The sequence below is a fragment of the Canis lupus genome, chromosome 27 (genome assembly GCF_003254725.2).
Source record: "Canis lupus dingo isolate Sandy chromosome 27, ASM325472v2, whole genome shotgun sequence".
NCBI lineage: Eukaryota > Metazoa > Chordata > Mammalia > Carnivora > Canidae > Canis > Canis lupus.
In genome coordinates, this window is record NC_064269.1 from 43,467,070 (window position 1) to 43,494,727 (window position 27,658).

At 35.8% G+C, this 27,658-nt stretch overlaps 1 protein-coding gene and 2 long non-coding RNA genes across 20 annotated transcripts in view; 2 read left to right on the forward strand and 1 right to left on the reverse strand.

The window, feature by feature from the left end:
* ERC1 (ELKS/RAB6-interacting/CAST family member 1) overlaps positions 1–27,658 on the forward strand; it is a 539,401-nt gene that overhangs the window by 227,333 nt on the left and 284,410 nt on the right. For 7 of the 18 annotated variants that reach the window (XM_049102528.1, XM_049102529.1, XM_025461720.3 and 4 more), the window contains 2 exons: positions 2,129–2,264; positions 17,644–17,775. In XM_049102528.1, coding sequence (XP_048958485.1) covers positions 2,129–2,264; positions 17,644–17,775 — 268 coding nt within the window. Of the gene's footprint in view, positions 1–2,128; positions 2,265–17,643; positions 17,824–27,658 lie in introns of all 18 variants that reach the window. The other 11 variants (XM_049102532.1, XM_049102533.1, XM_049102534.1 and 8 more) reach the window with 2 other exon arrangements.
* LOC125753817 (uncharacterized) lies at positions 2,272–5,450 on the forward strand. Its single transcript, XR_007406412.1, has 2 exons — positions 2,272–2,517; positions 3,314–5,450. It is a non-coding gene; the product is annotated as an uncharacterized LOC125753817 (long non-coding RNA).
* On the reverse strand, positions 10,797–26,982 carry LOC125753816 (uncharacterized). The gene is made up of 3 exons (XR_007406411.1): positions 26,830–26,982; positions 12,642–12,730; positions 10,797–11,183 (listed from the first exon to the last, which is right to left on the reverse strand). It is a non-coding gene; the product is annotated as an uncharacterized LOC125753816 (long non-coding RNA).

A 27,658-nucleotide genomic window follows, 5' to 3' on the forward strand; every position in this document is an offset into this window, starting at 1 on the left:
AGATGTATGTACTCCTATGTTTAGTGCAGCATTAAATAGCCAGATTATGGAAGCAGCCCTAATGTTTATGGATAGATGAATGGAAGGTCTCACACACACACACAAGAATATTATTCAGCTGTAAAAAGAATGAAATCTTGCCTTTTTCCCACAGTGTAAATTGGAGGTAGAGAGTATCCTGCTGAGTGAAATATGTCAGAGAAAGACAAATACCATATGATTCCACAATATGGAATTTAAGAAATAGAACAAATGAAGAAAAAAAGAGACAAGCCAAAAAACAGACTCTTAACTAGAGAACAAACAGATGGTTACCAGAGGGGAGGAGAGTTGGGGATGGATAAAATAGGTGAAGGGGATTAAGAGTACACTTACCATGATGAGCACTGAATAATGTATAGAATTGTTGGATCACTGTATTGTACACCTGAAACTAATATAACTAGTATGTTAACTGTACTAGAGTTAAAATTTAAGAAAAGAGAAATAATAAAAGATATTCAACTTAAATAGTCAGCTACATGCATTTTATTTTTTATTTTTTTTTAAAGATTTTTATTTATTCATTCGTGAGAGACACAGAGAAAGAGAGAGAGAGAGAGAGAGGGGCAGAGGGAGAAGCAGGCTTCATGCAGGGAGCCCGACGTGGGACTCGATCCTGGGACTCCAGGATCACGCCCTGGGCCAAAAGCAGGCGCCAAACTGCTGAGCCACCCAGGGATCCTAAGCTACATGCATTTTAAAACTATGACAAGATACTATTTATATCTATCAGGTTGTTAATATTTAGAAAGTCAGATAGTACCAAGTGTCACTCATTTCCTAGAAGTGTAACAGATATTGCTGTGTACTATAGTGAAAATACAAGTTAATACAATTTTTTTGGAAAATAGTGAATTGGAAGGTATACCTATTGTACGGCCTAGCATTTCAGTGTCTGGGCCCATGCCTTGGAGAAACTCTTGCATAGATCTATCAGAGTATATCTAGCAGCACTGTATATAATAGTAAGAAAAACGAACTGCACTGTTCATCACTTTGGGAATGGGTTGATACAATTTTTTTATATTTATACTTTAGTGAAAATTGAGGGGATTGAAAAAACTTCATTAACACTCATTGTTTAGTGTGAATCTCAAGACATGTATGGAAAAGAAAAAATCATTTCTTAATAAACTGCATATGAATTTCAAAGTATGCAAACTAAGTGAAATATCCTTTATATGTAGCATCCTATAATAAAAGCAAAGGGATTTTTAAACACATCATTTAGATTTAAGTCATCCTTATTTTAGTATGGAGGTAGTGGAATATAATTGGGAACTTCTGAATTAGGTAAGATGTTCTGTTGCTTAAGTTAGGTTCCCAGATTGTTATATCATTCTTTTCTTTTCTTTTCTTTTCTTTTCTTTTCTTTTCTTTTCTTTTCTTTTCTTTTCTTTTCTTTTCTTTTTTTAAGATTTATTGATTTATTTATTTGGGAGCAAGAGACTGGGTGAGCATGTAGAGGGAGAGGGAGAAGCAGACTCCCCATTGAGCAGGGATCCCAGGACCCTGAGATCATGACCTGAGCTGAAGGCAGATGCTTGACTGAATGAGCCACCCATGTGGCACCCCCTCTTAAAAAAAAAAAAAAAAGATTTATTTGTTTATTTATGAGCATGCGAGTACACAGAAAAATAGAAGCAGACTATATCATTATTTTCATATTCATATATATTATTTATAGTCTTTTGAAAGTTTGAAATATTTAATAATAGTAAAATTAGAGTTAGGTTTCCAAACTTTTCTTAATCAGCTGATCTACTGTTTCATAGCCTTGATGCCAGTACTAGACTTTTCCTATATCCAACATAAATCTCTGAACTGATTTCTCCTGTCATTTCAGACTATCCCATGCCTTTCTTTTGTTTTATGGTTTTGTGCTTCGTAAAGTACATGCTTAAATACCAATTTGCTACACTTAGTAGGAAAGAATTTTGAATTGTTAGAAAAATCTTGCAGCAAGACTTCTTTGTTGGTTTTCAGCTGTTCCCTGGTGTCAGCGGTATAAATTTGTAAATGAAAATATTCTTCTCTGTGCATATATATATGTGAAAAGCTTTGCTTTTCTCACTTTTATCAATAGGCAAGTGAAGGACCAGAATAAGAAGGTAGCAAATCTGAAGCACAAGGAACAGGTGGAAAAGAAGAAGAGTGCACAGATGCTTGAGGAGGCTCGACGAAGGGAGGACAATCTCAATGACAGCTCCCAACAACTACAGGTTAGAACTCGAGGACAGTCTGAAAAGATTGGGTGAAGAGATTTGATCCGTAATTGCATGTTGTTTTCCTCTTCATCTTTATCCTCCTCTTTTTTCTCTTTCTAACCCTGCTTGCTGCCTTCCTCTGAGACCAACTGGTTAGCAATAAAGGAATGGCTTTAAATAGAAAAGGCAAGTTTTATTCCACAGCTTTGTGAGGACACCTCAGCATAGGAGAAAGTTCATCTTGCTTCAAGTTGATCACATTTCATTGGTAAGTTTAATGTCAGTTTAATGAGTGGGTTCTTTTAAGTTCCAGGGTGTCGGTGTTACTGTTTGCCATTTTCCTTCATCAAACTGCATTGCTAAACTTGGTTCGTATCTGTTTAACTTCATTCTGTGTGTTTCATTCTTCTTTTGCCCTTTCCCCTGCCTTTTCCTTTTTGCCCTCCTTCTTTCTTTCCCTTCTTTTTAAATATTCAATTCAGAGAGCATATTTCTTGGTCTTATATGATGTATAAACTTTCACTTCAGTGGTGTGATAATTGATGTGTAACCCTAACTATTCACAAATTAGGTGAAACTAGACTCCATAACAATAGGAATAGTGACGGTATGATAAGTGACCATATGTGCCCAATACTTTTGGCCGTAGGCCCTGGTAATTCATTGTTTCTAACCTTTACATTGCTCTTGTGGAGCAGATGGTTTTGTGCACATTTTATAGATAAGGAAATAGACCCAGAGAAATTGAATTATTTACCTAAATGCACACAGTTTTCTTTCTTTTTTTTTGTTCCACACAGTTTTCTAAGTGGCTCAGCCATGGTTTTAACTGAGACTTTCTGACTGTCAGAATGAAGGTTTAAATTTTAAAGAAGAATATCATAAGAAATATTAGAAATAATATTGATATGTATATAAGAAATATATATATATATATATATATATATATATATATATATAGGGTTATTATACATGCTTGTATTTCCTAAATGTCCATTAAGAAGGCTTAGAAGCAGTAAGCATAACTAACACCCAGATTTTGGTTTCTATGCACCTGTCTCCAGTGAAATGGACCAAGGCATCTTGGAGAAGTGGTTGATTCCAGGGCTGGGGCTTGGAAAATACAGTGATAACCTTGTGTTTCCAGAAAATGGGAAAGTGCTCAACAAAAGAATGGGGGCTTGTGGAAAGCACAGAGGAGCCAACCTAAAGGAGCACCTGATGTCTCATGCTAAAACAATTGGAGTAAAAAAATAAATAATAGTATTTTAATTTAATCCATAGAATGAAATAAATATTCATGAGTCCATACTGATATAAATAATCAAATGTATTGGTAAGGACAGCTTTTTCCTGAAGAAGATTTCAAATTAATAAGTATAGAAGGAAGTAGATATTATTTTATTTTTATTTTTATTTTTATTTTTTTAAGATTTATTTATTCACAATAGACATAGAGAGAGAGGCAGAGATACAGGCAGAGGGAGAAGCAGGCTCCATGCCAGGAGCCTGATGTGGGACTCGAACCCGGGACTCCAGGATCATGCCCTGGACCAAAGGCAGGCGCCAAACCGCTGAGCCACCCAGAGATCCCCAGGAAGTAGATTTTAAATAATCACCATGAAACAAACAACTCAGTAATAATTGTTATAGAGCAGATAGTTGTGAAAGTTAGTGAACTTTTGAGAAATAATTAGACAGACATAGTCTCAGAATATATACCTTGGGATGTTTACTAATTATAAAGGGAAGAATGTTACTGTTCAATGAATAGACCTAGCAGACACCACCTTAATAAAATGAAGGTTGTAACATTACCAGTAGTATGAGATACTGAGGATACAATATCATTTTTGTGTTGCTTTTTTTCTTCAAAATGTATAATCTTATTCCAGTCATCAGAAAATATCAGACAAATCCAAATTCTGACATTTTATAAAATAACTGCACAGTATACTTTAAAAGTATCAAGATAGTGAAAGACAAAGACTGAACACTGTTATAGGTGGATTGGCAAGAACTTAGAAGAAATGTTAACTAAATGAAATGTGAGATCCTGCATTGAATCCTGGAACAGATATAAGACATTAGGGAAAAGCTGTTGAAATTAGAATAAGTAATTTTGGGGACTTGAGTTTAAAAATCATACGGAAGTCCATAAGAATCAGTGATAACATCTGGAAGTAAAATACTGACAGAAGAACATTGGAGTTAGAGTTGAGCCTGTAGAAATGGGGTTGGGTAGAATGTGGTGTTTGAAAAGAAACTAAAATGGAAAGATCAATTGAGGGGTGGGAGAGAAAAAGGAGAGTGTGGCATTATAGAAGGCAAGAGAGAAGATTGTCTTCAGAGAAGGGGAGGAAGTACGTCATATTAGTGGTGCTGAGAGGCTAAGAGGACAGCATAGAGATGAGTGATGTGATCCATTGTATTTAGAATGGTCAAGAAAGAGCAGTGATCTCCCTGGGTTAAGGTGGATAGATGTCTTCTATTATACCTTACTGACTTTGGAGATGGAAAATTCTGTATTGATGCAGACCCTTGCCTTGGCCAATTTTTCTGTCACACACTTATCAAAATTCACTGCCTTTATAACAAAGTCTTTGTAATGCTTTTCTTAGGCATATATTTGACTAGTATTAAGACTTGATTATACAGTGGTTATTTAAAGTGTTTCAAGCATGATCCATACATCTAAACTATTTTACAATTCTGCTTGATATTCATGAATTTGGACATGAATGACAAAAACAATGAGGCACATTGGTGATGAGCCTTTCCTATTATCTTTTTCTTTAATTATAGTGCCTCTTCTCTTGATATTCAGCATTTAATTTTGCCGAACTTTGTTTTCCTTACTCAAGAACTTAACTCTGTATTAAATTTAGTTCTGAGTTGTTTCATTAATATTTTTTGTAAGCCATATTTTTTTTAATTGGCTAATAATATTTCAGGATAATCTGTAGCTGTCTTCAGTAAACATGTATTGAGTGCCTATTATGGACTAGTCACTAGGCTGAGTACTGGGATATGCTGGATATGTCCAAAAGGGTGTTATTGTGCAATTCATAAGTAATTGCTGTATAAAAAACTGAAATTAGGCAAATCCCAGCAATAAGGACCTCCTAAATAAATGGTATATGAAAGCATAATCTTAGCTGATTTGACTGATGGTGATGTTGCAATTAGAAAAGCTCTCTGTTGAAAGCCTGCCCATCTTCCAAAATTCAGATCAAATGTTCCCTTCCCTCCCTTGTGCAGCATGCCTGAATCCTCACAGTTGGAATTAATCAGCCCGTTTTAATTCCATTAGACTTTGTTTCTGCTTTAAAAATTTCAAAGCTGGGCAGCCCTGGTGGCTGTCAGCAGTTTAGCACTGCCTTCGGCCCAGGGCATGGTCCTGGAGCCCCGGGATCCAGTCCCACTTCAGGCTCCCTGCATGGAGCCTGCTTCTCCCTCTGCCTGTGTCTCCTCTGCCTCTCTCTCTGTGTGTGTGCCTCTCATGAATAAATAAATAAAATCTTTTAAAAAAATTTTTCAGAGCTTATTTTCTCTTGCTTTGTATTATATACTCATAATTTGTATGTTGTTTCCCCCGCATATTTGAATTTGTGAACCAGGTCTTGGTATATGGTACATAGTTGGTTCTTTCTAAAAGTGTTTATTTATTTCAGTGGCATTTCAGTAGATGTCCAGAACTCTCATTCACAAGCATTTTAGCATGGCCTTTGGAGTCTTTCATCAGCCAAACCTTTAAGTATTTCTAACCTCATCTTTAGGTGAGATACTTACTTAGCATAGCTACTATATTCTAGAGAAGTTGATAGTGTTGGTGTTTCGTAAATATAGTAAATTGATTTTCTGATCTATGATCTTTTTCTTACACAGGATCTTTTTTCTTTGGATTTCTATTATTACCACCTAAAGATTCTGGCTTAAAATTAGCCTTTGCTGTTGATCTCTACACCCTGTTTTGTTATTGTCTTATCCCTGTTCCTGGGCCTGTATGTTTAATTATACTTTATCGTTTTCTGCTTTTTAATATATTATTTTATAATTGAGCCTGTGTGATTTAATCACTTTCCCTTCTCAACCAGTTTATATCTGCCTTAGATTAAGGGCTGTTTTAAACATTTCAGATATATTGAAATATTGTTTTACATAGGTAGCCGTTCATTAAGTGTAGCTAAAAATCATTGTTATAAGTAATAAAATAAAATTTAAAGGTTTAGTTACAAATTTAAAAAAATCTTTGCCTGATGCTACATTTAGCATTCTAATATTCTCTAAAATTTTATAGGTTACCCTTTAAGGAGTTTGCATATTTTAACAAAGAAAATGTCAGGTCTTCAGTTAGCTGAGAATATTTACCTTACATATTTTTATTCTTTAAGCAGTAACACTCACTTTGTCTTTGGATGAAACTATAAGTTTTAGTCATATTCTAATAAGACAAAGTAGACTGAAGGTTGGTGGGGAAAGAACCTCATATCAACAGTGGTTTGGTGCTTTGTTTTTATTTATAACAAAGATAAGTATTTGAATTTAACCTTGAGAAAGGGTACTGTCAAAGAGATTAATGGGATTGCTGGAAGAACACTGTGGTTCTTGTGAGTCAGCTCTTCTGAGACCAATGAATATTAAGAATAAAGTTCAAAGAGAATGAAAACAATAGAAATAGAGATAGGGAAACTTTACATATATTTAGGCATATTCTCTTTTTAGATGACTTATCAGTGAAATGTTTGTGTTTATCTTTAAAATTTGCTTGGATTTACTCTATCAAAAATGAAAATTCTTCCATTTTGGTAAGAAATTTTGTTTTCCTTTCTGAAATGAGAATTACTTATCTTTGGTTTTCACATTGGCCATGAGGATAATTATTTAAGAAAACTTTAAAAATAAATTAAGATTATCTGATGTCTTTTCTAGAAATAGTATGTGATGTGTCACCTGATTAGATACCTCTGATATATTAATGATTTTCTTGTAAAAATCAATTTTGGTTTCTTAACAGATATTTTCCTTGACCTGTTGAAAGATTTAATCCTATGTCATCTTTTCTTCTTTAATTAATTTTTTTTTTCTTGGCAAGACAGGTCTTTTTTCTGTCTAGACTATGGACATAGGTAGATTTTTAGGATGTTACGGACAAATATTAAATGGAGCTAGGGATTATACTGGAAAAATATACATACAAATTAGCATCCATTTTAACAACCTTGTGCAAATATGCTGAAATTAACTTCAAAAATTTGATTTTCCTGCAGATGAAGCACCTACCCAAATTATTGGCCTGTGCGATTTTCTAAAGCTTTTAGCCTAAACTGTGCTGCTTTTTACCATTTAGAAAAAAGCAAAACAAGTCATAATCATTTTAAGGCTCAGCAGTGGTTGAAATGGACTCTTTAGATACTTTTCTCTCTGGCCAAAATTCAGTTCTTTTTGACAGCCAGTGAAATGTACTGAAAGAATGTTTACTGATAATATTAATGTGTAGGTAGCCTAACAAAGCTACTTCCTACTGTTAGGTTAGCCCTATTCTATGGGAACTGTTAAGCCAAATCCTTTTAGCTTAATACAAGAATACTCCCCATGAAATAATAAGTGGGGACAGCCCAGCTGGCTCAGCGATTTAGCGCTGCCTTCAGCCCTCGGTGTGATCCTTGAGACCCAGGATCGAGTCCCACGTCAGGCACCGGCATGGAGCCTGCTTCTCCCTCTGCCTGTGTCTCTGCCTCTGTGTGTGTGTGTGTGTCTCATGAATAAAAAAATAAAATCTTTAAAAAAGAATAATAAGTGGTTAAAGTTACATTTGGCACCAAAATTTTTAGTACTATGTCCTCACCTCAATGAAATGAATGGTTTAATCCTTTATGTTGTTGTGGAAACTTCCCCTTTATATTTGGAAAGTGAAGTCTCTGAGAAGATTCTTTTTGTTTTTAAGAGAGAGCATTAGAAGGCGTTATTATTCCCTTTACCAAGACCTCAAGGGAAAAGTCATCCTCTTATAGACCACATCAGTTGTTTATTATTTTAAGTAAAAGGTTATCTTTGGAATTTTTGGTAAAGACTTGGAAAAGTTTTGCTTGTTCTTTTTATAAGCATTATCGATCAGAGGAGACATGCAGTAAGATTAGGAAAAAACCCTATGTCCTTGCTCAAGTTTCTGATACCCAGCTCCCAGAATTTTTAAGATAAGAACCTGGCTCACTGCAAGGGTTATTGGTACTATATGCTCTGTAAAAGTTATTTATGTAGAGCACCATTTTATATGTATATATGTCCATTTCTTTCATAAAATCCATCTACTCTTGTTTGATTTTTAAGTTAAGGTTTGTAACAGAGTTCTCTAAATAGCGGAGATATTTGAGGGACTTTGGACAGAAGGAGGAAGAAAATATATTTAAACTTTAACCCAAAACATCTCTTTAAAATAAAAAGTAGTTGTGCATATAACCAAATTCTGTCTCTGTGTTAGGCTAGCTTTCTTTTCTTAAAATTGACTTCATCAGTGCATCTGGCTTCAATTTTTCCCCCCAGTAAACATATGAGTAGTTGGAAATTGAATTCTGCCATGTTGAATGATTTTCATAAAATCTGCATGTGTGTGTATGCTTGGGGGACAGGGAAAAAGGAGGAAGAATAAGCAGTAGGGTGGAGGGTAATAAAGAATTACTGTCTCTTTATATTAAGGAAAATATCAGTATCTTTCAGAACATGTTAAAGCCTCTTTGGTAAGTACGGGTTACTCCAAAGGAAGCAGCTCTTAATATTAACCCAAAGAAATGACCTCCATAACCAAGGCAGAGTCAAGTTGAAAAGGGACAGGTGAACAGGAGAGGCTGGGTTACTTTGGATAATCTATGTGAGATCTGCAGTGACTTTCCTTCTGCTGCTGACAAATAAAAAAGCTTATGAAGATCTGTCATTGTCAAGTGATTTCTTTTTCTGTTATTGTAGTATTGAACCTTTTTTCCTTTTACTTTTGTGAGTGATATTTGAAGAGAACAAAAAATTACTTTTAAATTTCTAGGTTTTTTGTTTGTTTTGCCTTTGCTGTTCTTATTGAATGTTTGATTTGAAGGAAAAGCTGTGGAGACTTAGAGTTTTACAGCTGCAGTGCTGTGTAGTTGATGTTGACAGAGCTGATGTCAGGAAGCAAAGTTCAGATGAGTGTATTAAAAGAGTTAGTAGTAGTATAGGATTTGCTATAATCCAGTCAAACTCTTAATTTTCCTGATGTTACAGCTGTCACAGCTTTTGCCCTAATCTCATTCGACTCTAGGAATCTTCTTATTCAAGGATATGAAGAATTCTTTGATAGCTTCCCGCATTCCCCCAAAACTAGTCACACAAACCCCCTGCTTTGAACCCTATACTCTGCAAATGAAGTGGTCTAATGCGACCTCATTTGATAAGTGTAGTTGGCATAGTACGTAGGTTTCAGCACCTGATCTAGTGGTAGGAAAACTGGTCTTTGTTAGTTGAGATGAGTGCAAACAGTTTATAGCAGTTGAAGTAAAATTCTAAAGATACTGCTTTCATTTTAAGTGATATGAACTATTTAAAATTATAAAGCAGGCTCTTTTCCTGTCACACCAGAGGCTTTTGAGTGAGTTGTCAATGGCACACAGTATGTCTGGTTTATTGCTGGGCAGCTGATGTACTATTTCTTCTTTGTAGGATGCTAATGCTTCCTCATAAAGAACTTGAAAAATTTCACACTGAATATTGTCTTTTAGTTTCTTTTCATTATAACCCCTTGTTTAAAGTCTTTTGTACAGTACACTGTTATCTGCTTGCAGCACAAAAACTATATGGAACCAGCGTTCAGGGAAGAAATCACAACCATGGTAATCAACAATAACTCCACCTTCACTCATTTGGTTTTCTAATTCATCAACTACTCTGTCTTCATCTAAAATGGGGCAATCATACTCTTCATCGTAACCTTTATATAATTGCCCTTCTTGAGCTAAATCACCCACATTAATGTATTTCAGTCCTCATCTTGATGCAAGTTCTTTGCCTAGTGTGATTTTTCCAACCCCTGGTGTACCAGTGAGCAGGTGTTCAGAAGCAACATAGTTCTTGCTGTGCTGGCTCCGGCCGCCGGCCCCCTCTTTGTAATTTTAAATTAGGCTGTTATTTTTCACTAAATTTTGTGATTTTTCCCCCTTAAGAGTAAAATCAATTATAATGAAAATGCATAAGGGAACAGAATTTAAGGAGGAGAGTCTTTAGTCCATGGGGGCCAATAGGACCAGGAATACTTTATTCTCATATTTCCTAAAAACTGTGTTTATTCCCAAAAGAAAGGAACTTCACTAGAATGTGAGGACTAAACTTATTAATAACATCTATTATGTATAGCTCTTTAAACATCCACCCAGTGATTTTTTTCAGTTCACCTTTGATTGATTGGCATATTGTTGAGTATTCTTTAGTACTGAACTACTAACAAATTAAGTTGGATTACTCTTCATTTCTACCAGAATCAATCATAAAATATTTCATTAGACCTCAATCCAATTGCAGGTTTTATTCTGAATAATTTTTGAAAAAATGTATATTTTGCTGATCTCATATCCATTGGATATCCTAATTTTGTGAAGTATCTTTAATGTCTGCCTTTTACATTTATTTCAGGAAATCTAGGGTTATTCAGTTCCACCTTAATATAATCTCATTAAAAAAGCTGTGTCTTTCTGGTAAAGACCCTGTTATCCTAACAGGTATTTTTCTCTCAGTAGCAGTTTTGATAATCACTGTTTTCATGCCTCATTGCTTCATTGATAGTTCAGTTTTCTTAGGCTGGAAGTATACTCTAGGGTGCTATGATAATCATCTTCCAAGATGGCCCCAGATCATCCTTACCTCCTGGTGTTTGAGCCCTTGTGTAGTCTGCTCCCACATTGTATCAGGATTAGTCTGTATGAACAATAGAAAATGTCAGAAGTGGTAGTATGTGACTTCTGAAGATAGATCATAAAAGATGTTGATGTGTCTGCCTCGTTCTCTTGGATCACTTGCTTTGAGGAAAGCCAGGTGCCATATCATAATGACACTCAAGTAGCCCTGTGGAGAGGAACAGAGGCCCCTAGCCAGTAGCTATCACTAACTTGCCAACCGTGTAAGTGGAAGCAGAGGACTGAATCCTGACTAGCATCTTGACTGTAACACCATGAGATCCCCTGTAACAAGAACTGTTTGGCTAAGCTGTTTTTTAGTTCCGGACCCACAGAAACTGTATGAGATAAAAAATGTTCACTATTGTTTTAGGCTGCTGTGTTTTGAGGCAACTTGTTATATAACAGTGAACAACGAATACAGGCACTTTATATCTTAGGTATTAAAGCGATATGTCATGGGATCCCTGGGTGGCGCAGCGGTTTAGCGCCTGCCTTTGGCCCAGGGCGTGATCCTGGAGACCCGGGATCGAATCCCATGTCGGGCTCCCGGTGCACGGAGCCTGCTTCTCCCTCTGCCTATATCTCTGCCTCTCTCTCTCTCTCACTGTGTGCCTATCATAAAAAAAAAAAAAAAAAAAAAAAAAAAAAAAAAAAATAAAGCGATATGTCATATGTTGATTTTTTTTTTTTTTTCCAAAATCCAGTTTGGTTTTCTCTGTTGGCAGAAGAGTTAATGCTATATGAATTTGTTTTATTAATATTATCACTGCAGTAATTGTCAGTGCTTTGGATTGTTAGAACTTGAGGCAGTTTACCATAAGAATTCTCACCCATGTAACTCATACCTGTATGCAAATAGGCTGTAAGCTAAGAAAAGAGATGATTTATTTATTTTTAATATTTTATTTATTTATTTAACAGAGAGCGAGTGAGTTGAGCACTAGCAGGGAACTAGATGTGGAGCTTGATCCCAGTACCCTGGGATTATGACCTGAGCCAAAGGCAGACGCTGAGTCTGACTGAGCCACCCAGGTGCCCCAAGGGATAAATTTATACCATGTTCTAGTTATTGCTGTGTTATCCAGAATAAATAATAATGTATATAATTTTGAATTTTCTAATAGCTTCACTTAAAAAACCAAAAGGGAACATAATTTTAGTAACATGCTGTATGTAATCCAGTATGTCTAAAATATTATCATTTCAACATATAATCAATGTGAAGATTATTGATTAAATGTTTCACTTTTTTTGTACTTTCTTCAAAATTTAGTGTGTATTTATAGCTCATTTCAATATAGTCTAGCCACAATTTAAGTGCTCAGTAGCCACATGTACTAGTGGCTACTGTATTGGGAAGTACAAATAGTATATTTAGTTGGAGAAGTTAGGATTTTTTTCCAAGCTAAAGCAAGAAGTCATTAATACATATAAGCAACAGGAATGATTTTCACAAACTAAAGTGTGCCAGTCATACCTTAACTTTAATCTCTGTCTATAGTTAGTTTCCAGTAAGTCACCCTCTATTTTCTGAATACTTCAGATCCTTCGAAGCTGTGGAATATCCTAAGAATAGAAGGATTTAGGGATATTAGAGGTTCTGTGTACTTTTCTCTGGGATTACAGACTTAGAATGGCAGGACTACCTCATGATTTATCTTGAAGACTGGTGAATGTGGTCTTTTTAAAAGAGAGCGTATAATTAAATGTGTACAGCATATATCTGGAGCCTTAGGACATAGCTGGTGTAACCACTGTCACTACTGGAGCCACTGAAACACTTCCCGGGCATTTCAGCACATCCCCTTACTTTCTCTAGCCTCTATTTACCAAGAGTAGAAGTATACCGACTCTTTTGTGTTTTGCAGTTTCTGAAGTCCTATACTTCTTTACTAACTGATATTTTTTTGGCTCACATACATTCAGAGAATTTGGGTAGTAACCATGTATTGGCATCGAATTGATTACGAGATTTTTCTCTTCCTTCAAACCCAAATACACCAGTAAGTTCAATGTAAATGAGCTATGTTGTCTGTAGAATTTTGTCAAACTATCACTGAAATCTACTCAGTACTATATTCATAGGTATTAAAAAAAAAAAAAAACTATTTGCAAAGGAGGGGAGATAGGGGACAGTTTTCAAAGCTCTTGGCTTGGTACTTCGTCTTACACATATGCTATTGGGATATTTAAGCTTTAGGTATTTTCAGAATAATAGCAGAACTTATTGCAATATTTTATCTCTTTAAAAAATGTTATTTAGAATATTACCTGGTTTCCTAAAGACTGAAAAGAATTTCTCATAATTTTGACCTGCTATGCAAATTATTGGCATAAAGAACTTCAACTTTTGAATAAAAAACTGAGGAAAAGTGACTTAAAATTCATGTATTTTTTTCGCCATTTGCCCTGTCTTGAGATGTATTTGTCCAGTCTATTCTCTTTCCAGTAAATAGTTAACCCATGTGTTTATAGAGTATCCATACCTGAAATAGTCACTGCATTTATAATTATTTCCAGAAATTCATGTATTATTTTTTAAAACTTTATTTATTTATTTATTTGAGAAGTGGGGAGAGCAAGATAGAGTGAGCACAAGAGCAGGGGGGAAGGAGAAGCAGACCCCCTCCCCCCACCCCCGAGCAGGGAGCCCGATCTGGGGCTCGATCCCAGGATGCTGGGATCATGACATGAGCTGAAGGCAGACATTTAGCCCACTGAGCCACCCAGGGGCCCTCCAGAAATTCATGTATTCTTATTAATTATTTTGCAGTATGTGCTTTTTCCTTTAACATTTTAAAATTTGATTTTGAATTTTTTTCTGAACAATAATTATTATCATTTACGAAGTGATGTGATACTATAGGGCTTATAATAAATAGTGCTAGTCCTCTATCTCATTGTCTTACCTGGATTCCTGCTCCCCTAAGATAAGATGCTTTCACCTTTTTTGGTGGTTTCTTCTGCAGTTTACTTCCACCTCTCCAAATGACATTTTTATACTGCTGTTTTCTTATTTTTTTATTTAGATAGTTATCTAATGATTTCTTACTTTGAATGATGAGGAATTAGCCTTTCAATGCAAGTTACCACACACACTTTCCTCTTTCTTCCATCTTTCTAATACAAGTTTTACATTATTATGTCTCAGGCATATAGTATATTATGCTTACATTTCCTTTCCCGTACTTATAGTTTTTCCTGGTGCAATAATAGCTTTGGATTTTTTATGTGTATACATATCACCAGTTTATTCCCAAGTTCCTTTCTCCTACTATAACATTTCTCTCGATGTTGGTACTGTTAGAGAATACATCATCCCTTATTTTATTAACCTTATAATCTATTCATCCACTTTTTTTTTTCTTGGAAACATCTTACCTTGAGCTTCTGCCCTTTCCTCTGAATTGTACTTACTCTCTAGGCTTACCATTAACCTCAAGGTTCCCTTTCCCGTTTGTTTGTGGTAGATCCCTTTTTTTCTGGGTCCCATGTCTTCCTCTTTCTAGGTTGACTTCTTAAAGTGATGGAGCACATCCCTAGTAGCTTTCTGAGAGAATCTGTGATGTGAGGTAAATTTTTTAGGACTTTGCATTCTTCCCTTACATTTGATTGATAGTTTGGATATAGAGTTCTAGATCAGAAAGCATCTTGCCTTCGGAATTTTGAAGGCATTACTTCAGTTGACTTCTAATTCCTTGTGTTCCATAAAAAATTCCAGTGCCTTCCTATACTTTATTCTTTGTGGGTGATCATTTTTGGCCTTTCTAAAACTTAAAATCTTTTCTCTAGTATTCTAAACTGAAAAACATAGAATACCCATGTTATAGTCTAAGTATAGAAAAATGTACTTAGTCTTCATTGAAAGTATAAAAACAAGAAAGGATAATTATAAATAATGATCTAGTAGTGTGCTTAGAACCCCAGTATTTGTAAAACTAAAAGATTCTATTCATTTCTGGCATTGGCTCAGGATTTTATTAAATGAAACAAATTCAAGGTGTGGAATTCAATATAAAGGAAACTTCCTTGGTTTACCTTAGCAGATATCTGAGATATTAAGATTCTGAAAATAAAACTGGAGCCAAATTTTCTCACTAGATGGATTAAGTAGTTACGAACTTTGTTGGTGTTGAAGGTGATAAGAGTATTCACTGTCTTCATTTCTCTTGTTACCACCCTGGTTTGATACAGCTTTCTTAGAGCATATGGCTCCACACTTAGTTTTACATTGATTTTCGACTGTATTATAATTATGTAATTTATAGTATTTAATAAATATCATTTAACAGTTTTCTGCTTTTTATTTTTGGTATTTGTTGGCTTTTGTTCTTTGTCCTTATTATACACACCGATTTTGAGCCAGGCTTTACCATTAAGTCCAGAAAACTTTTCTTAAATAGTAAAAAATAAACTTTTCTTAAATAGTAAAAAAAAAAAAAAACAAAAAAAACCACCTCTGATTTTACTACTGGTTTTGATAAAACTTTCAGTATGAAAACCTGTAGTGATTATCTGCATTATGACAAATTACCAAGTATCCTCTCTCTAAAGAAGTTTTACTGATAAAGCCACAGAGCTGGTTTTCAGCCATGCAGAAATGCAGATAAACCTGTTTGTTTGAAATAGGTTTTGGGAAGTTATTTGGGATATGTTTTTTGGCCTCAATTTCGGTTAGAATAACAAAAACCTCTTGCGAGATCTCCCAAAGACAGTTTAAGAGTAAAGAATACAGCAGACTGGACAAAAACATCATACTGAGTTATTCACAACCAGTTGGTAATGGGAAACATTCATGTTTCTTTTCGCTTATAGTAGTCTCTAATTCAGAATCCCACGGTACTACAAATAGTTATTCATCAGAGATTTTGAGAGGACTGAACTCACTGATGATTGCATCTGTCGCTTTCCACGGGATCCTTCTGTTACCTTTCATTTTCTTTGAATCAAAAGAAATCTTTGTTTTTACAAGAATCATTTCATGTCCCTTTCTGCTTGACATTGTTTTAGAAACCCTGAGCAGTGACTTCCGTTTTGGAAGCTGCACTCATGCTCATGGCAAGCCACCTGGAAGCATTAAGATTTCAAGAAAGAGTATTTTTTTTTTATATAGATAAACTGCCCTGTAGAAGATAGAACCTTACTTATAGGGTTAAATCACAGTATTTTATAACATTTTCTCCTAGAAGAGTGAACACTTTAAAAAAAATGAACATGACATATATTACTGAAATGTGAATATTCTTTTTTTTAATATTCTTTTTTTTAAACCTCATTTTTTTTTAGTTGAGAAAACAGAGAGAAAAAAAGTTGTGTCAACTTTTTATTATGAAAGATATTAAATAGCAAGATGTCATTCTTTCAGTGCTCAAAGGAAAAACTGACTTAACTTTGACAGATTTCCAGTCTGGATTTCTGAAGACAGAGTTAGAAAGGACTTTCTGTGCCTTGCACTTATAAAAGTGAACTGCAGTCTAATTAAATGAGAGTTGCATAGATGAAAGACAAAATCCTTTGATAAATCTTTTACTGATACAAGTATTCTGAAAGTTGGAGAATGCTTTATCAACTCTTGTTCTGTTGTTTTTAATTTAATTATATTAATAAAAGGCAGCATTTTATTTTTAATCTTTGCATTCTAGAAGAATTTCAAGAGGAAATGCTTATAGTAACCTGATGAATCTATTTTTAATACTGTTTGAATTCTGCTTCATGTATCCTTTCTATTCTAAGATCTTTCCTTTCTTACATGTTCTTAAAGTTCTGTAGGATTGTCTTTCTGCTAGAAATCCATATTTACATTCCCAGGAGTTAATTTTTAAGCTTATTTAAAATATCAAGGATAGTGGGAATTGGTTGGCTGACTATAAATTATTCATGCTTAGCCCAACCACTTATATCCATTTTTAGTTTCCTCATATGAGATTAAGAGAAAACTCTGCTATCTTGAAATCATTTAGAAAATCACTTTCTTTTTCATTTCTAAATTAGTTTGCTAACAATTGTCTGTATGAAGAATATAACCTAAAAAATCATGCTATTTATTTAACTTTTTCATCGAGGCTGAACTTTGGAGAGCGAGAGAATGTTTTGGTATTGAGTCTTATTACTTAGGCTTCATCAAAGCTGGCTTAAAGCCCAGTTTAGAAAGTAGTTCAAAACAGCTTTGTGTTTTTAAGTAATCGTGCTCTTGCTGCCTATGCTGCTTAACACAGTTTTATTCTCTCTGTTACAGAGAACAAATCCATCACAAACTTGTCTTGCTTAACTAACTCGACCTTTTGCTCTTAGTAATATTCTTTTTCAACCTCTTATTATACTTCTTTTCTTCCCTTGTTCTTTCCTCTGTGAAGATATTTTTCTGGCCTGGATTTTTCTGAAGGAAGAATATTTAATAAGCAAATAATCCTTTCTTGATAAATAGGCTCTCCTGGGCTAACAAATTAGTCTACTTCACTTAGTCTTCCATCGTTTTCTAGGACAGTCTCCGTAAGAAGGATGACAGGATTGAAGAGCTGGAAGAAGCACTAAGAGAGAGTGTACAGATAACTGCAGAGCGAGAAATGGTGCTAGCACAAGAGGAGTCAGCCAGGACCAGTGCTGAAAAACAGGTCTGCAATTTTATACAGTTACTGGCAATGCTGCTGGTTAAACCAAAGGTAAAAACCCAACCAGTATAGTTTAGGTGAACTGTACATGTGTTTATAGGGTTTCAGAAGCACTTCATCAGGTGTAAGTATCAAGACTTAAATAAGAATTGAAATGTGATTGCATAAGAATGACTCATGTTGAAAGTCTCTGCGTTAGTAAAATGTATATGCTATATGCTCATGTATCTGGTGAGATGAAATGGAACTTGTCTGTTTATTGCAAAACTGGTCACAATCCTGCTTTTAATTTGAATGGGAAAGCCAAACATTTCTGAGTTAAAATGTTAATTTTAAATATCAGATAGTTTATTTTATACCCTGCCTTATTGGAAAGAGCAGTTAAAATTATAACAAGGTATTAACAAGGTTAATAATAAGTATGACAGACATAGTTATCATGGCACTTGAGAGCACCAGAGTGGCATGCCTCATCCCCAAAGTGACTTGTTGAAGAGTTTTACTGCTGCTGTGTGTGGTGTTTGTTTTACATATTTTTCTGTGTCTTTTAGATTCCTCTACTCTTGCTTTTAACATTTTGTTAGGAAGGATAACTAAAGATAGGAAATGTTAATGGAAAAAATGGTTTCAACAAGTGAAGGCTCTAATCTCAATTCATATGAGTATGATTTGAGGTTTTGCTTTTTTTTTTTTTTAAGATTTTACTTATTTATTCATGACAGAGAGAGAGAGAGAGAGGCAGAGACATAGGCAGAGGGAGAAGCAGACTCCATGGAGGGAGCCTGACGTGGGACTCGATCCCGGGTCTCCAAGATCATACCCTGGGCTGAAGGCGGCACCAAACCGCTGGACCATCAGGGTTGCCCTGATTTGAGGTTTTGAATCTCCCTTACAGAGATTCATGACATTTAATTTTTTCAGGTATTGTTTCCTTTACATTTCTTTGTTGGAGAAATATACATGCCAAAAGGGTGAAAAATTCAATGAGAGGGCAACCTGAATCTTTTGGGAAACCCCCAAGATGAGACCCTGTGGTCTTATGTGTTAAGGTAGTTGCATTGCAAGAAAGGGTGCATTTTATTTTTTTATTTTTATTTTTTTTATTTTTTTTATTTTTATTTATTTATTCATGAGAGACACACACACAGAGAGAGGCAGAGACACAGAGGAGAAGCAGGCTCCATGCAGGGAGCCTGATGTGGGACTCGATCCCAGGACTCCAGGATCATGCCCTGGGCTGAAGGCAGGTGCCAAACTTCTGAGCCACCCGGAGGTCCCCGAAGGGTACATTTTAAAGCAGACATGTTGTAATATGTGCCGTAAGGGAGTCCCTCCATAACTGTGTTAGTATGAGGATATGATTTCTTTAGTGCTTAGTATAGAAAGACAAACTGACATTTACTAGTGAAACTGAAGAAAAATGGAACTTTTCACAGTCTGTAGTGTCTTTTAGTGCCCTGTTCCTATATAAATGCCTTGTCCACTTCTTACTTGAATACTTCCTGAGACACAGTTAAATAGAGATTGGGTAGTAGTAGAGAGCTTCAGAAAAGGGATAGTTACAGTCATTGTTCCAAGGTGAAGAGGTATTTTTTTATCTTGATTTTACCTTTTTTGTATTCTTACCTTCATTTTCAAAATGTCCCTATTTTTTCTTTCTGTACAGAGTTCTTTCTGCTTGACATATTGGGGATCATATAGAAATGTTGGCAATAATACATCTTGTAACTATGACATATAAATTGATAGTACACATTTAAAAATGTACTATTGTGTGAAGTAGTTATCATTTGCTTTCTTGGTGGTAGATTTTAATATATTTATGTGTTATTTATTTATAATAGACTTACTTTAGATCAGTTTTGTTTTTTAGTTTACAGAAAAGTTGAGCAGAAACTACATGGAATTCCCATATATTCCTTCCTTCACCTAAGTTTTCCATATTGTCAACATATTGGATTGCTGTGCTAGATTTATTAGAATTGATGAGCCAATATTGATACATTATTAACTGGTCCATAGCTTACATTTTGGTTCACTTTCATCTCATACAGTTCTGTGGGTTTTGCCAAATGTATTGTATTCAAATGTATTGTGTTATGTATTCACCATTGCAGTATTATTTAGAATAGTTTGCCCCAAAGTTCCCCTGTACTCCAGCTATTCATCCTTCCTTCATCTCCCCAATCCTTGATCTTTTTGCTGTCTCCATAGTTTCTCTTTTTCTCCAATGTCCTGTAGGTGGAATCACACAGTGGGTAGCCTTTTTTGACTGGCTTCTTTCATTTAGCATATGCATTTTTAGGTTCTTCCATGGTTTTTTGTGGCCTGATAACTCATTTTGTTTTACTTCTGAATAATATTTCATTGTATAGACATGCCACAATTTGTTTATTCCTTCACCTATTGAAGAACATCTTGATTACTTCCAATGTTTGGCAATAAAGGATAAAGCCTTTCTATAAACATTTATGTGTAGGTTTTTGTATGAACATAAATTATCAACTCATTTAGGTAAATACCTGAGAATTGCTGGATTGTATGGTAAGACTATATTTAGCTTTGTAAGAAACTGTGAAACTGTCTTCCAAAGTAGCTATATATAATTTGCTTTTATTTGCATGCTTTTTTCTTTCTCTCTTCCTGTTTATCTTTCTACCATTCTGCTACTTACTGCCTATCTGAAGCTGTTGAGTGAAATATTGCATGAGACCAGTCATTTGGGTCCTAATTGGTTTAAGCTATGAAAAAGCTGCTTTTATGTTTGTATTTCTGAGGCCATGTGACCTTCATCACTGTCCCCTCTTTCTGTCATCTTCTGTTCTCTTTTCTTATTTTTATGTTTTTCTGTCTTCTAACTCCACTGTTAATTTTACTTATATGTATTAATTGTATATTGTAATACCAAGGTAATCTACACATATTCATTTGAAGTATCTTAAATGGGTAAAGTTTTTTTTGGCTAGGGACATTATTCTTACTATCTTACTCAGGTCCAGAAATTATCTGTCTTCTTACCTAAATTTAGCCTCTGAGAAGAAATAACTCCCTCTGTTAGAAGGGAAGGATATCTGTATCTCTTGATTTCTTAAAGAGCAAAGTAAAATTGTTTGGGAATAATCTCTCTTACTAAAATAAAAAACATCGCCTTTTAAAGTTTGAGAGGAAAAACTCACAAAAGAAAACATTTCTTCTTATAGGATCCCCTTATAGTTTCTTTATTTCCAATATATGCTGCTCCATATTGAGCTCATGCCCAAAATATAAAGAAATTGTATAATGATCTCATGAGGGAAGATGTTCGGGGATCCCTGGGTGGCTCAGCGGTTTAGCGCCTGCCTTTGGCCCAGGGCGCAATCCTGGAGTCCTGGGATCGAGTCCTGCATCGGGCTCCTGGCATGGAGCCTGCTTCTCCCTCTGTCTATACCACTGCCTCTCTCTCTATTATGAATAAATAAATAAATCTTTAAAAAAAAAGGAGGGAAGATGTTCTATAACCTGTGTGGGCAAATAGATGAAAGTGGATAATTCCTTCAGGGGGAGCCCAAGGGCTCCTTTTACTTTTCTTTTCTTTTTTTTTTTTTTTTTAAAGATTTTATTTATTTAGTCATAGACACAGAGAGAGAGAGGCAGAGACACAGGCAGAGGGAGAAGCAGGCTCCACACAGGGAGCCTGATGTGGGACTCGATCCGGGGTCTCCAGGATCACACCCCAGGCTGCAGGCGGCGCCAAACCGCTGCGCCACCGGGGCTGCCCGCTTTCTACTTTTCTATGTGGACTTTCTTCTTCTGAAACTTGTCTCTGCTCAAGTTTTAGCAGGTTTTGTGTTTTGTTGAATGTGAGTCCCATTTTCTTAAAATGAGACTAGAGTAAAATTCATTCTTTTATGTCTCAGAATTGTGAGGAGGTAGGAAGCAGTATCATTAGTTCAGCAGTGCTGCTATAAACTTAAATTTTTGAAATGCTTTTTTCTTTTTACTAGAAAAGAATGTTTTAAATATCTTCACTAAGAGTAAACTTATTCTTTGAAGTCTTTTGCAACTACATTGCTAACTAAAAGTTTAAAAAATGCCTCTAAAGTAATAAGACATTTTCTTATGGCTCAATAAGCTGGATTTGTATCTGTTCCTAAAGAGTATTTCTTAGTGTTTTGAGCAGTGATAAAGACATATCCTTTCAATATAACTAAAATTTGCTCATGAATTCTTTTATTTTTCAACATTCATTTTTCATAGTGGTACTCATTTTTTAAATTACTATTTTGTTGTTATTTGGCTTGTATGTTACTTATAAATTTTGACCCAGAAGATCATAAGGTTTTACCTATGATTTACAGGTAGTTTTAGATCACTGAGCATTTTTTAGGATTATATCCTAAAGATTTTTCCCCAGATACTTGCATATTAAATATTGTGCATTTAATAATTAAAATCACTTGAGCAACAACAAAAAATGGCACTCTAATTAAATGGCATTTTACAGCCTAACAGGACACGTTGGACTCACTTGGTTTTTACTCTGGATCTCACAGAGTACCCAACTTCTTTCTTCAGCATTCAAGTTCTTTTCCTTCCCTGCCAGCCAGATGGGCAGGTGGGAGAGCCAGACTTGGCCTTTACTTTCTGTAGTTCTTGATTCTTTATTGTGAAAATGGGTAGTATAGTCATTTAAACTTGATCCAGCCTCTTTGCATCTTACAAAGTTAAATAGCTAAAAAAAAGTAAAATAAGAAGGCAGTGCTAATGGAATGCATATTGGTGGCACATGCTTCATCATGATTCGCTTCCTGCTTCTCCTATTCCATTGTTCGTTTTGAAGACAGTGGATTATTTTCTTGTGTTTCTGTCTTCTTCATTTCAGCTTAGTCAAATTTCTTATCCTCAGCCACATCTGGTTTGTCAGACACACTTGTGGAGGAAGTGGAGCAAAGTACATGAGTGAGTGGGGTGCAGACTACAATTGGCAATCACCAAGTGTCCCATCTTTTTACTCTTTAAAGATTTATTAAATTCTCTATTGGCTGTGAATCTACCCAGTTGGTTACATGTCATTTATCACCAGGATGCCCAAATACTTTCTCAAACAAAACAAGTCGCCACTAGTGAAGCATCACTAGTAACTGAGTAGCCTATAGACGGTAATGTGTGTTAATAAAGTTATAATTGTACCCTCCAATCCTTTCTGTTGCCCTCTTACTTTTGTGTGTGTGTGTGTGTGTGTGTGTGCTTGCCTTCTTTTAATTGTTCCCAGAGTTGATAGCTTATTATCTGGCCATATAACATAGTCCTGTACTGATCTGAATACTTATAGTAAGTTATATTTCTCATTTTGTAAATTAAATGGTAGTGATGCTCAGAAAATAAATAATGACCCTTTTAGTAATCCTACTCTTTTGACAAACATTTATTGAATATCTTGTAGTTTCCCAGATATTACACTAGGCACTGGAAATAAGTAATAAAGACAACCTCTGTCTCAAGAAGTTCATAGTTTATATGGAAACACTGAAAAATGAACCTAAAATATGGTTCAGTTTGATAAGTGTCATGGTTGTGATCTGAATAGAGAGCTTTAAGAGTAGAAGAGGAAGGGGCAGCCCGGGTGGCTCAGTGGTTTAGCACCACCTTCAGCCCAGGGCCTGATCCTGGAGACCCGGGATCAGGATCGAGTCCCACGTCGGACTCCCTGCATGGAGCCTGCTTCTCCCTCTGCTTGTGTCTCTGCCTCTCTCTCTCTCTCATGAGTAAATAAATAAAATCTTAAAAAAAGAAAAAAAAGAGTAGAAGAGGAAGGACAGGCATGTAATCCAGATCGGAGAGGTGCATCGAAGACCTCTTGGAAGAGATGGATAATGCATGAGGTGAGTCTTAAAAGGAAATAAGCAAAAAGAAGGTGGAAGGATATTCACCATATTCCATATAGAGGGGCCAGCATATGTGAATGCTGGAAATATCCAGGAAACTTTAAGTAGTGGTTAATAGCTATAGTTCAGGATAAATATGTTTGGCACGAGCTAGGAATGGGAGGGTGGAGGGAAGGGAGTGGGAATTGCACACAGTCTGATCATTTAGTCTCATGTTGTACTCCAGCATTTAATTTTATGTTCAAGGCAGTGGAGAACTATTGAAGCATTTTAAGCAAATAACTAAATTTTTTCATGAGTTTGCTTGCACAATCATTCATCAGATCTTTATCGAGTATCCAGTGGTGCTGTGGTAGTCTGGAGTAATATATTGTGATGAGTAAAGCAGCTGTGGTTTCTCCCCTAAGAGAGCTTCCAGTCTGCAGAGGATCACAGACACTAATCCAACAAAAAAAAAATCATCTAATTACATGTTACCAAAAGTGCTATAAAGAATAGGAACAGGTTTTCTGCAAAAGACAATATATTATTTGGTGGAATTTGGGGGAGGTTAGAACCTATTTTTGATTGCTCAGAGAGGGTCCTCTGAGAAAGTAACATTTACCTGGGTCTTGAAGGCTAAGAAGCATGCCATGTGAGGAGTAGGGAGGAATCAGTGTTTTTGACGATAGTAAGGTGGGAAGAACTGGGCATGTGTGAGGACAACTGGTATGAGGGGGCAGGAGGAGGGGGATTGGAGCAGTGAAAGGCATGCAGGGCTTTAGTAAGGGGTGGCCAGGAGTTTATGTTTAAGAATGGTGGAAGCCATTAAAGAGGTTTAATCAGTGCATAACATCTGCTGATTTGTGTTTTTAAAAGACCATCTGGCCACTAGTTGGAAAATGGATTCCACGAGGCTTATAGTGGAAGCAAGATCAGATGAGTTATTAGAGTAGCCTAGGCCAAAGGTATTTAAATTGAGATACACATATACCCGGAGATGCACAAACATTTTCCAAAAGAGTGCACTGCCACAGGTCCTCAGCTTCTAAAATTGATCTGCCTAGGGCAGCCCCGGTGGCGCAGCGGTTTAGCGCTGCCTGCAGCCTGGGGTGTGATCCTGGAGACCCAGGATTGAGTCCCACATCGGGCTCCTTGTATGGAACCTGCTTCTCCCTCTGCCTGTGTCTCTGCCTCTCTCTCTCTCATTCTGTGTCTCTCATGAATAAATAAATAAAATATTTAAAAATAAAATAAAAAATAAAATAAAATTGATCTGCCTCAGAAGGCACCTAAGATGAGCAGATTCTTTTTTTACTTCCCTTTTCACAGTGTGCACCCCTCACTTTACAATAGGCATGCCTCTCCTGAATCTTAATATTTTATTCTTGTAGGGAAGGAAAAAAAACCTCTGTGGAGCAATTACAGATAGATCCAAATATTGGTATTAAGAAGATGGATCGGAAAGTTAGATTGTTTATAATTCTTTCTTTTCAATAGAATTGAAGGATAGCTTGGTTAAGTTACCAGCTGATGATTTTAAGTAATTTTTAACGATAAGCTACTGTGTGACTTGGGGCATATAATTCTGAAGGAGTGCAAAAAATTGAGATATATTGCTATAACAAAGCTCCTTCCGTTCTTTTTTTTTTTTTTTTTAAGATTTTATTTATTTATTCATAGAGACAGAGAGAGAGGTAGAGACACAGGCAGAGGGAGAAGCAGGCATCATACAGAGAGCCTGACGTGGGACTCGATCCAGGGTCTCCAGGATCATGCCCTGGGCTGCAGGCGGCGCTAAACTGCTGCACCACCGGGGCTGCCCTCTTATCTATGTATTTTTTTATAAAGGTTACTTAGTGCTTACACCTGTAAAAATGAAGCATATGAAAGAATGGATACTGAACCCTGAATAAGTAATATTCATCAAGGAATATATAAACTAATAAAATAAAAATACCATAAATTTCATTAAGGTAAATATGTTTAATGTTAAGACACAGTTTAATACAATTTTACTTTTCATATTTAATAGTATTCTTTCAAAATATAAAATGTTTTGATTGTTATTAATTGTCATGATCACTCAATTTGAATTTCTTTTTTTTTTTAATTTATTCATAGAGACACAGAGAGAGAGGCAGAGACACAGGCAGAGGGAGAAGCAGGCTCCATGCAGGGAGCCTGACATGGGATGTGGGACTGGATCCCAGGTCTCCAGGATCACACCCCGGGCCGCAGGCGGCGCTAAACCTCTGCGCCACTGGGCCTGCCCTCAATTTGAATTTCTTAATAGATTATGACCACAGGAAATTTTGTAAATATGAAATTTAAACTTATATCTTTGATTCGTAAAATTACAGTAGAGGATTTATATAAACAGTCTAGCATAAAATAAATTACATCAGTATAAAATTTTAGGAAGAAATGTAACATAAATACCAAGTCAAAGTGAAAAAGGAACACATAAAATTCTTAATTACTTAAGAATAATTTGTCTTGGGATCCCTGGGTGGCCCAGCAGTACAGCATCTGCCTTTAGCCCAGGGCATGATCCTGGAGACCCGGGATCAAGTCCCACATCGGGCTCCCTGCATGGAGCCTGCTTCTCCCTCTGCCTGTGTCTCTGCCTCTCTCTCTCTCTGTCTGTCTATTATGAATAAATAAATAAATAAATAAAATCTTGGAAAAAAAGAATAGTTTGTCTTTACAGTTTTTAAATAGATAAAAGTGAATATTGTCATCCTAGTATTTTATATTTAATTGGATACTTTTTTAAAAAAGAGTGATGCTTTATTTTTTAAAAACAATTTTTTAGATACCTAAGAAATCATATTCTTTGCAACTCTTTAAACTTATAATGTTAAAAAAATAAATATCAAGTTAGAATTATATAAAGTCTTTGAGGAAGCATGCAAGCAAAATTATGTGGATTCCTGGTCCAGGCAAGAATCTGTAAATTAAGAAATAGGTAAATTACATAGCGGCAGTGGGGATAGAGACAAGTAGATGGATTTAGAATGTCATTTGCAAATAAAACTAAAAGACTTGGTGAATTGCATGTATGGGTAAAGATGAAGGAGAAGAACAAAGATGATTCTCCAATTTCGTTAGGCAACTGAGCAGACAGTGGTTTCATTTTCTAAGATGAGAAATCCTAAGGGAAAAACTTATTTGAGGGTAAGAATCAAGAAATTGTGCTAAAAAATGATACCTGGGGACTCCTGGGTGGCTCTGCAGTTGAGCGCCTGCCTTTGGCCCAGAGTCCCGGGATCAAGTCCCGCATCAGGCTTCTTCCTGCTTCTTCCTCTGCATATGTCTCTGCCTCTGTCTCTCTGTGTCTTTCATGAATAAATAAATAAAATCTTAAAAAAAAAAAAAAAGATACCTGCATTAGTAGTAGTAGTAGAGTTTTACCGCATCAAATGTGTATGTCAACCCAATATTCTCTTTTGAGATCCAAACCAGTGAAGTAGATGGTAATCTGTTTCATGTCTCCTTCATACCTTTTTTTAGATATTTCATTGACATCTCAACCTGAAACCATCCATATCCAGAACTCTATATTCCTTGCCTCAAATCAATTTTCTTCCCCCAGGCTTTTTCATCTTAAGTGAGAAAACGCTTACCCTAAAAAGCTGAAATTAGTCATGGTGAGTGTTAGGAGAAGCAAGTCCAAGGAAGGCAGAAGTGATAGATTAGGTACAAAATTGTAAGCTGGGGAGCCCTGGTGGCTCAGCGGTTTAGCGCAGCCTTTAGCCCAGGACCTGATCCTGGAGACTTGGGATCGAGTCCCACATTGGGCTCCCTGCATGGAGCCTGCCTCTGTCTCTGTCTCTCATGAATAAATAAATAAAATCTTAGAAAACAACAACAACAACAAAGATTGTAAACTATGGTTCTCTAGTTGAGAAAGCTATTCCAGAATTTTAGGAGAGCTATATTACATCATGGCTTAGAAAGTGGGTTCTGGGTTAGAATCCTTGATTGGAATATGGTTCCATCCCTTCAAAATTATAATTGCAGGCAGGTTACTTCTGTGT